General features: G+C 28.6%; 1 protein-coding gene across 1 annotated transcript; it reads left to right on the top strand.

Annotated features, from left to right (window-relative positions):
- The first annotated feature begins 1,920 nt into the window (after window positions 1-1,920).
- Window positions 1,921-11,996, top strand: LOC112680052. Its single transcript, XM_025550045.1, has 4 exons — window positions 1,921-2,028; window positions 5,633-5,708; window positions 9,650-9,808; window positions 11,445-11,996. The coding sequence occupies exons 2-4, from the start codon at window positions 5,667-5,669 to the stop codon at window positions 11,628-11,630; spliced, it is 387 nt and encodes a 128-aa protein (XP_025405830.1). The 5' UTR covers window positions 1,921-2,028; window positions 5,633-5,666; the 3' UTR covers window positions 11,631-11,996.
- Window positions 11,997-12,209: the final 213 nt, after the last annotated feature.

Below are 12,209 nucleotides of genomic sequence, written 5' to 3'. Positions count from 1 at the left end.
GTGCTCTTTAATGTTAATGGTTTTATATTTTTAGACATTCATTTTGTAAAAACTTTTAGTGAGCATTGTGTATTGCATCATTTTGTATATTATAAATAACGATATTCAACAAAAATACATACGTAAACAATAATTTCCAAGTGGTCATGTATACTGATGGTATTCATATCAATATTTTTTTTAGATGTATTATCACTTGTATTTTATAACATCTCCTTAACGTGTACTATAATGGTGTTCTATAAAGAAAAACATAATAAAGGGTTAACGATTGTTAATATTTTGAAATCAATGCGTATGCATAATGAATCTGTTCAGCAATATTTGTCTTATCACCGTAAAAAATAATATTCCCTGAATTATGTTTAGTCGCGTTTTTGAAAATTATCACGCACGTTTAATTCTAATTTCTAAGCCTAAACCGTACACGTGTATATATACCGTGCTCCCAATATTCGTTCATTAGGAACGCAGTTTCCAGCGCTAATAGTGCATACGTCTTACGTTATTGTCGTAGTAATTATACCTATGGGATTATGTTGATATGGCAATAGTGCGTTTATAACACGGTCATGTATACGTTGAAAATATCGTTCAAATTAAATTTCGTGAATGCCCGAGGAACAGAGCAACAAATAAAGTTGTAAATATATCGATATTTTCCTCCTAGTTTTTTGGTCCAGGTCCAATTTTTTTAATGGTACGTTATTATTAGTCATATCGATATCCGTTGTTCTGTTTATATGGTTAACAACGACTGATTTTCGATTAGCTTTGGTTTCGAAAAACTCCAATCCACTAGACTGCTGAAACAAACGCAGTTATTGACATGATTTAAGTTGAAAACCGAATCGTTGTACAGTTATTTATAATATACTAAAAATATAATGAAAATATAATATTAACATTATGAACATCAGTCATCAAGGTGATTTTTATTATTGATGATAGATCGAATGCAATAATAATTATGTATATATACATACAATCCCGAATTAAGGGAGGTCAAGGGACCTGCGTATATAGAGGGTCCATAGTCTTCTCGGTATTTCATTGAGTGGTAATATATACTTTTAATAGTACTTATAAAAATATTTTTATATTTATCTTGTTTAAACTAACGGACCACCATGAGCTTAATGGGGGCACATGGCCAGGTTGTGTATGGGGAAAAGGGATATATTTTGTTATAGCTGTATCTAAAATAAAACCTTAAAAGCATTTGCTACACAAAAAGCAATGAAAATACTTATACATAAAATACTTAATTTTATTTGTAGGTATACGATTAGTATGTACCATAATAACAAATAAAATGTTTTTAATATTTTATTATAAAAAGGTTTGAATTTGTTTTATTGTAAATTTTTTAAAATTTTAAAGAATTATTTTCATTGGGGGGGGGGGACACAACCATAGGCCCCTGAAGGTCTTAATCCGGGCTTGTATGTATATGTATATATGGCTCTTAAAACTTGAGGTAAGGTTTAGAGACTTTTATAAAAATTATTCATCAATGACAAAATACCTGTAGCTAATGGTAGGGTCATACTAACAAATGATTAGTAATAATATTTTTAAATAATCTTTTTCAAAGCGAAACAAAAACAATATTCTATCCGTATCCGACGTGGGTTCCAGCTTTATAATCTTGTAATTTTTATGAATCTTATCCCATTTCCAAAACCCTCAACGTTGAACGTAACTGTTTTATCGCGTATTATTATTATGCGTGCGGGCAATCCGATTACACTATAATCATGTTCCGCGTTCACTCGTTTTTCCACGATGTACTTTTAATATGATTACAGCTCTGACCGTCGTTTTGTTTTGAACGAAAACCGAGCGACAACGGTTTTCCCACCACATGCGAAACCTCCGACATCGCGCGGTCGTATATAAACCAATCGCTGCGCCGCGCTCATTCAAAACATTAGAGCAAACAATAATATCGTAGAAAAGCTGTTCGCCGGTCGCCAACAGCACAACACTCTGCCACTGACGTTCCTGCCGCCGTCACTGTTTTCGGTGAGTTGTTAATTTTTATTGCATCTGTAGTTTTTTCATCGATTCGTGCATTCGGGGTTAGCTATAATTTATTGATATTATTGTATTTTCCTCTTCGGAATTTCGAACATTTTTTCCTTGTATACGAGTATATTTTCTCTCGATTAGCGTGGCCGACAAATTCATTGTTTTTCAATGGGTCTTGTCGTTTATTTATTTATGCGTTCTTTCAAGCGTCTTCAGTGTGCGTACCTACAAACGCGACAACGCAATGAGTACACATAACAACACGTAAATAGTAATTATTTTTAGTATCTAGCCATATAGCAATCTATTGCTTTTATCTAACAAATTAGATCCAATGGCAACAATATTGTATTGCGAGCAGTTTAAAACAATATAAAATTTAAATTGTATAACGTTTCATTATTGATTATTTCTAAAATTAATAAACTTTCTAGTCGTTTTAAATGAATGATTATAGTTTAAACTCACGTTGTACAGTAAACTGTCAATTGGCTAGTGACATAAATCGAGTTACTTGTAACTTAAAATAATAAGGGATTGTTTAAAAAAAAATGTGGGATTTTTATTTCTTAAATCATGTAATTTAGGATCTGGCATTTAAAACACGAAATCGCTTTTTTTTTTTAAAAAACATACCTTAAAAATAATACATTTATCGACTAGTTAATATCATCACTTCTACATAAATTCATTTTTAATGTTGGTAATTTATCTATGTTATATGAATAATATAATGGTTAATATCACATATATGTAGATTCCATTATACTCGTAAAAACGTCGTAATTTTATCATTATAATAACGTTAAAACGGATTAATAAATATAATTATTTATATCAAACTCTATTGATTATTTATTATTATGAGCTATTTACATGTGGTGAACCGATTTTGTTCAATAGGTGTTTTACGTGAATCACTATTTTTTCTATTTATCTATAGTATTTGAACTAATACCCAAATTTTTAAGTATATAAATACTTTGCCATGGAAGTAATACAAGTCTATCATCGGTTCAAAACTGAAAAAAGTATATAAACACTTAGGTGTCTTACTTTGGAAACAAGGTTTCTTGAAATCTCGAACAATATTTTTACAGTAAAGACAATAGATCACTATAATATTATTGCAAATTAAAATTATATATATATATAATATGTTAAATAACTCCAATTGTTAATCACTAACGACTGGATTCGGTGCAATAATAAATAATGTTTATCTTTATTTTAATATTAAATATTTTTGAATGTTTTAAATTAATCTATACGGACTTCGATGTGTTGTAATCTTTAGTTGATGGACTTTTAAGTCATAAATTACATTTGTGTAACAACAAAACTAGCTAGCATCATTCTTGTTATTTCATAGTTTTAATTGGCGATTAGCTGAAGTTTGGTAAACTATATTTACCAACATATTGCAAACTTTGTGTGTATTTTTTTTATTATACTCCTATATTATTGTGATGATTTTGGGGCTCCCGAATTAATTTTCACCTGGCCCTAAAAATCCTTAGGACGGCTCTGAATAGTATCATAACATTCTATCATTAGTTGGAATTTATGATACCAGTTCTTGCTGCTAGTTAGAAAATCGGCGAATAAAACAAGCTTTTATTACGAAAAATAAATTTAAAATAATCGTAACTCTATATTAAACTAAAGTTATATTTACAATTTTTTTGATTTTATTGGAATTTTCCAAATTTTTGGTCTTGTCATACATAAAACATTTTCTTAATATGAAATTAAGGTTTTTGAAAATACAGTTGTACTTTGTAATATACTTTTTATATCTACATAGACAATATTTTTAAAATGCCCGAAATTTTTATCTATGTTTTTAAACCATAACTTGAATTAATAATCTATCACAATGACTCATTTAGTCGAAGGCCATATTATAAGGTCATTATTGTTATTGCTAGGTTACACGTCATGTCGTTCTAGACATATACAATTTAAAATGTAAGTATAGTCAAATGATGCTTAATCTATATGTATAGGATGTCTGTGGCTAAAAATATTCGTGACTCATCATGAGTTATGACCCTTCAGAAACCTGTTTGTTGATAACAAATATTTGAAAAATTAGATATAGACAGGGGCGTATACAAGGGGGGATTTGGTGGTCAGATTCCCCCCCCCCCTCCCATAGGTCTTTTTAAAATTGTATAAAATAGTGTTCTTAATGTAAGGAAATTATAAGGAAACAAAAAAATATTACAAGGATTTATTGTAAATTATTATTTTGACACATTCAATATATATATATCTTTTATTATTTATTATTGAAATGTGCAGGTACTTAGGTTTAGGAATTTTCCTTCCATAATAATTTTTTTGCAACTGATTCCCTCCATACAAAAGTTATTTATACGCCACTGGATATAGCTGATATAATTCACCTAACCCATTTATATTTTTTTCTCATGGTTACAGCGATTGGAATGGATTTTATTTTAATAATTTTATGTTAAATGCAACCTTTTTTTTGAATAAATAGTTGGTAACTGAAGTTGATTAAATCAAAAATACATAAACATCGTTGTAAAGAATGATCATCTTTTAATTTACAATTCTTAATCTCAACATTCGCGATAATATATTTTGATATAAATATTGTGTAAAATATAAATTTATTAAATAAATAATATAAAAAAAAAAAAAAAAAAATGAAATAAATTATGAATAAATTTACTGCCCTAAAATAACTATAGTACTCATCGAAAATATCAATATTAAAAATAAATAATTAATTAATTTTCAGTTTTAATTAAATAAATATTTTATTTTATTTTAAGTGAATTGTTTTAAAACAATATCTATGAGCGAATCTTGTACATATTTTATATGTATGAGATGAGAATACAGTTTTGTTTTTAAAAAACGACTTCCACTAAATGTTATATTACATAAATTTGATTTATCGCGCACTAGTCTCACGATGGAACACAACCACACCTGGTCGTCCTTCGCGCAGGATAACCCAAATATTAAGTCGGAGTATAGTATCTGTTTCCTTTCTTAAATAATTCACAAGGTTTTATTAAACCATATTAAAATACAGGAGTTGTGTTTAGACGAAATTAAAACCGTTCAACAATAACATTTTATGTCCTGATAAATTTCTGAAATTAATTTTCAGTTTTTTAAGTTTGTTTTTATTTTTTTAAACGATGATCTAATCCATGTTTCTTGGAGGTCACGCGTGTACCACTCCTATTCGAGACATGCCGACAGGCTGCCTACGCGGATGTGGTTCATGGTTTATTTTTTAACAGAACACTAGACTTGCTCGACAAATACTTTATGGTGAACAATTTATTACATAATTGATTCATACATAGGTGGGGGTATACTCATAACAACCGAAAAGCCAGCCGATATAAAATATTAATTCAATATTTGTTTATTGTAATACATTAATACTATTTTGTTGACATTATATAATATTGAATTGTTAAAAGCAGTCATATTACTTTTTTGATGTTTACACAGTATACCTAATAATATGATTTAGACCTTACTAAAGGTATTAAATATTTATATTATTTGGAAATGTAATAATGATCTGTAAACTTTTTTTTTACAGATATTTAAAAAAACTATAATTCTACTAAAACAAGATGGCCATCACCAAAATTACCATGATTAAATTTTTGGAAGTCGTAAGTATTTATATATGTTTATTAAGATTAATTTTACCGTATATTAATATTGTAAACGGCATGTAATACATCAGAAATAGGTACTCATGACTGCATACTTTTTAAAAATAATTGATTATATGGCAAGTCCTTTGCTTTTTAACACTTGAATAGCGTGTGTGCATTCCATTAATATTGTATACTTTGACATAGTGTTGTTTCGTATTTTATTGCTTTACAAAGGTATTATTTAGTACCGGTGGCACGACGATAATATTCTATATGTAAACGACTGTAACGGCGAATAATGGTCGATTTATTGTATTATTATTCTATCATTTGTTCAGAGAAATCACTTGCATATTTTTGTAATGTTAACTTTCAAGTGTCTATGTATGTTGGAAGTAATTGTAATTCATCGGGGTCGTTGGTCATTTTTTTTTTTTTTTTACCGAAATGATTTCTTTTATAGTGCAGTGTATCCAAAAACGTTTCTATTTGTAAACTCATTGACTCGGAACTTTCTCATTGACCCGGAGTATACAATCCTACTAGGCGAGTTGTCCTTCTTGAGTCCTTTTGTAGATATCATTAACTGTCACCCACGAACATAGTGTACCTTGATCGTATCGTGTGTATTGCGGCAGATGTACTATTTTGGTCAAATAATCGCGGACAACCTTATAATTATATTAACTACATAAGTAACGTTTATTATTGATAACTATATACATAGGTAGTAACAATTAAATAACGTTGCGTGGGAAAAATATATTTCTTTATTAATAATATTTCAAATGAAAATTGTGACTTGGGCAATCATAATTAAGATAATATGTACATCGTACAAATAAGTAGTGATGGTGTGTGTGGATGTTTTGACTTCATGTAGGCAATGACTAATACGTTATAACTTATAAGTATATATTCTAGTGTTACACGAGTCAATTATACGTTATATTTATATATATATTTTTTTTATTACTAATTTGTGAGTCATATATTTGAATCAAGTTGGATAAATTGATAATTAAGTAGATAGGTTATCTCTTTATTTAATTAAACAAGGAACGAGAAGAAAAAATGATGAAATCCCACTTGTTAAAATTTCAATTCATCCCACTTGTTTTTATTAAAAATGTTATTTGTTCTATTGTCAACTTATTTGGTTAGTTAACCTAACCATTCTTAATATAGTAAAACGAGTATAATGTAATTGCATTTATTGACAAATTATTTTTATTATTTATTTAAAGTTATAATATATAAGGAGATATATTAAATTGTTGAAAGAAAAAACATTTTGATTCATATAATTATTTTATAATAAATAGAAATTCTTTAGCTAAAGTTTGAACGTTCAATAATTATTATTCTCCTTTATAGGTTGTTGTGAAATAGTTAAACATTGAAATTTATAAATTATTTAATTGTTTTTATTAAGTTAAATATAAATACTTAGTTGTTATGTAACTTTATAAAATATTTTTCTATCTTTTCATGAGGGTCTTGTCACAATAGTTTATTGTATTTAGTTGCAATTTCTGTTGAGTTATATTAGATGTTTGAAATATTTTGTGCGTGTGCGTCGTGAACTAGGAACTGTTTAGTAACCAGTGGAGGAGCCTATCCACTAGTGTAATGCGTATTTAATAATAGAAAGATAGTCACGTTGGCAAGATGGACATGTTCACGAGTAAACTTGTATTTGTATTATATGACCCATAATATGCTTGGTGAAAAAATATTGTAAACTAAGAATTTCACTATTACATCAGTTATCATCGGAGATTATTATCTAGCAGTTAAAAGTTAAAAAAAATCACAATCCGTGGGCAAAAATGTATTACTACATATTGATTCTAGGATGTGTATTAGCATTAATGAGTCAATATTATATGGTTTGTTTGGATTTACAATTTATGATAATTGTCAAAATGGTGCTATACCAGCCAGAGGCACGCGATGTTTTAACACTTATATTTTCAATGATTATATACTACGACATTCTACTTCATTTTTATGTCCCATAATTATTTTTATGTTACAACTGCGAAATAGTAATAAAAAAAAATTGCCATGTTCTTCTAAGCAAAAAAATATATCTTAAACATTTTGTTTTTAAAAAAAGAATAGATCCAATGAAATTCAAAAAACTTCATTTATTTCATAGGATCCACGAAAAAGTAGTTTTATCGTTCAAAATGTGTTACGGAGTATGTAGTCATTAATTGTATTTCATTTTTTTTTTTTGTGCTAACTTGTGAAGAAATAAAACTACCTAATAATATTAGAATTTTCAATTACTCAATATATATAATATTTTTACGAAAAAAAAAAAAAATACAAAAACTTTACAGTGAGAAATGGGAACTTTTTTTATTTAAAATGTTGCCTAAATAGAATGAAAATCCTTGGTCGGTAATAGAGCCGGTCTCATTGGTAAAATAAATATTCAGAGAATTCTCTAAATTCCAGGGTCTTTCTTTTACTTATAGTCAAAATCGCAACTCGACAGCGTGTTTTAGTTGTACCGTAACTATATAATAAACTATATAATACCGTAACTGTACGCCTGCGGAGACAATTCAAAGTACACATTATACGCGTGTTTCACACAAAGTAATAGTTTTAATATCTCCAAGGTCATACCACTCGATAGCGATGAATCATTTTATGTTTGTAAATATTTGCTATTCGGAATGTTCGCAAACTTTAATGCATAGGTCTATGGGCCCACTCTTACAAGCGCGAAACACTGCTACATCATTTTATAATCGTTTCGATTTCATCATTCTTAAATTAAAAACGAAACATACACGAATTCATTTTTAAGCATGTATAGAATCGACCATGAGTCGTTTCGGCGCATTGTTTTTATGTGTACCGTTGGAAGTGTAATAATTATTATTACTTCTATCGGCGTTGGCGTGTATTTTTTTGTGAAAGCTGCGTAGTATGAATTGAATTGAGGATGGATCCTTGACACTATTCTATTTTCTCCGTTTGTTTTACTCTCGTTTTAGACATTTTCTCGTTGACACAAATATTTGTACCACTGGATCACTGCGGTAACCTATGTATGGCAATAGAAACGCATACACCGTTATGCTGCTTTTATGACGTGTTTACAACTTTAGTCATTGAACCACCGTCGATAATTCTTCGCAACATCGCCAGTCTTTAAGAGACGTTAGGTTTTTTAAAAAATTAATTTTAACAATATTATTATCGAGCATGAAGCTACTACGACGTACACATAAAAGAGTGAGATGTTAGACCAGCTATTTTACTAACTTTCAATACATGGGAAGCTGTCAAGAACGTTGATACATTTTTATTGCGCGTCTGACATGTTTACAGAGCAGGATGTATCCTTTAGTTTATAATTGGTACATATAAAATAAGAATATTATAAATACTTTTCAAAAGTTCAGATTTATTAAATCCCAGCTGGTTCTTATCGTATTTACGTATTTATTAGTACAAAACCGCTGGTAAATAAAGGTTTAACTTAAAATCAATCACGTTCGATCAAATCTTATTCGTATTACGTCCAAATATAACAACGTATTCGAATAACAAAACAATAATAAATGCGTTTTGTTTGCGCTAGTGTGATGTGGTGTTCTAAAAGCGATGCGTATGTGCCTTTTGTATTGCTTTTTATCGGATAAATTATTACAATTGTTCTGCTAGATATGTGTCTAATATATAATTTATGATATAACACCTGCAGTGTATTGTAAATATGCTAATCTACACGTCTACTATAACATTAACCTCGTTTCTGTCCCATTAAAATATACTCGTAAACGTTTGAAATAAACTGTATTAAATAGACGATAGTCTATATAGTTAATATCCAAGTAGAATTAATTAGCTGGGGATCGAAAATCCTGCGAGGGTACGCAATAGAATGGTATAATAATCACAATTTTTTTTTTTAAATATTTTTACAGGCTCTGACGATCATAATTTTCGTCCTGCATTACAACAGCTTCCCTGGCGGTGATGCCACTTCCGTCATGATCACTACCGGAACCTACGTTGGTTATGTGATTATATTGGCTGGTATTTTCATTGGACTCTTCACGGGAACACCGATAAGCTCTCGATTGGTAAGTTTCAGATTTTCAGGAAAAATATTTAAAAACCATTCGTTTGTTTTTGATGATTGACTAACTTTTAACCATATGTTTTACTCTAAAGGGTGATAAGTGCGACATTTGTACGCGTGTTATAAATCATTTTTTAAATACCATATGTACGAATACTCGCAATTTATCAGATGTCATTGAATAATATTGTTTTTTACTGTATTTGTGTTCTTGTGCCGTACTCTGTCGGCGTTTCTTTCAAATTTACTAATTGTTAAATTCATTAAAACAGGAATCATTAAAACACGTAATTCGTATTTAGTATATATCATTAATAATACGACATTGACTACTATAAATACATTTCTTACTTCTAGTTATTTTTAATTATTTTTTTTACAACGGTTAACCAGAGTTTAAATTTTTATTTTTATTTTTATTTAAACTGTGTTACAATTAGTTTCAACAGTTAAGTGCCATGAAATACAAGATAGTAATTAAATTACTTCTAAATAAGAAACACAATAAAATATTTGATTTGATTAAAAAGCCTGTATTGTTGAAAAAGGATAAAATGTACAATATAATATATTTTTGTTGGTCTGAAAAGATATTTTTGGTAACGAAAGGAATGTTGGAAAAGTTTAAACGGGAAATAAGTTGGACCAGTTTATAATTAATCATTTTTTTAATTAGATATATCAAACGCATTATATCAAAGTTAACTGTAATTCAAACAACACGCAAATATAAATATTTTGATAGTAAAGTGAAATATGAGAGATATTACATTTATCTTCAAAATTTTTATCATTATGGACCGCGTTATATTTGTTAGTATTGGAAGGGGTATGCGTTTTGATGAAAATTCGACACAATCGCAATCGACGATAATCAATATTATTTACGCGTTTTATATGTGCGCAGATATAATTACACAAACGTGCAAGCGCGTACACAAGGAGGGGGGGGTTAGAGGTTCAAACCCCTCCCGAAATTCAGGAAAATGATTAAATGTAAATTCAGGAAAATGATTAAATGTTTTTATATAGTAAAATTGGTATACAGATTATATTATTATGAAAATGTGCAATCTAAAACCCTTCCCAAAATATTTTTTTGTGTACGCGCCTATAAACGTGTACAATATCGACGGTAATCTGTAGAATAGATATGTACTTGAAAGTATTACCCAGTTTTAACCATATTTTGTTTTTATACCTTTTGATTAAACTATTCTTTTTTAGTAACTTATGTTCTGATACAAAAAAAAAATAAATATACTGCTTACATATCATGAGCATTCCATTTGTGCATCTAACAATTTATTATGCATATTTGAAATTGTCATTTTTAATGTTTTTACTGTGATTAAAGATGTATTGTACAACCGAAATAGAAGTTTACTTCATTACTGTTCGCATAATGGTCAAGTAGTTTTGAATTTTATAAGGTTTTTAACTTTTAAACAAATAATTTATTTTTCATTCAATCTAAGACCAATAAGATTTTTCGCCACATGTTTTCAACATCGTTCGACCCAAATTTGTTTACATTTTATGTATATCTTATATCGTAGATGTTCTGCACTTGTGTGTATGTTAAACATTTTTTAGTTATTGATAAATGTATTTATAATTACAAACTTATGTTTTAGGACATGTTTTTCGTGTTGATCGGTGCTGCTCTTTACATCGCGTCTGGAGTAATGTCGTATAACTACTACAATAGCTTTGCATTGAAATCGTCCTATGTCAACACCGGCTTGACCAAAGCTTGGCTGTCCATCCTTAACGGAATCGTGTTCGTTGTTGACGCTGCGTTCACCTACCGCGGAGAATAAAACTATTTCCACGAGTATAATTATCATTAAGTTAATTATTATTAAGTTAATTTTTATTATTTATTTTACTGAACGAATGTCATGATTTTACGATTTTATTTCCTCTTACAGTAAAAATAATTATAATTTAATTTGTCTACAATATGCTATGTACATTTTATTATTTATATCAATGTGCAACCGAGCAAATTTGATTTTATTCATCATTTCAAACTCATTTCGACTTATTTTTTATTTTTGAACTCTGAAATAGAAGTCAAAGTAAAAACTATGGTACCCTGTCATGTTATTGTATTCATTGATTACATTGATTATAATAGCATACCCATCAATTCATAGCAATATAAAACTGTAAATAATTTAAAACGTTCTAGAATTTTTTGTACTTTTACCTGTTACTATTTATTATACTTGTATGATGTTTATCCATAGTGTTTGATATTATTATTTTTAAGGTAAATCCAATTTTTGTAATTAAACATTTAACTTGAGAAATTTAAACTATAGTTAAATTATTTTCCACATTTTAATTTTATTATTCCGAAGTACCTAGGTACTTTATTAAAAGATTAGTCACAC

The sequence above is a fragment of the Sipha flava genome, unplaced genomic scaffold (assembly GCF_003268045.1).
Source record: "Sipha flava isolate LNK unplaced genomic scaffold, YSA_version1 172_pilon_pilon, whole genome shotgun sequence".
Taxonomy (NCBI): domain Eukaryota; kingdom Metazoa; phylum Arthropoda; class Insecta; order Hemiptera; family Aphididae; genus Sipha; species Sipha flava.
Note: the sequence above shows the minus strand (reverse complement) of the source record. Positions and strands in the feature narration are given on the sequence as shown.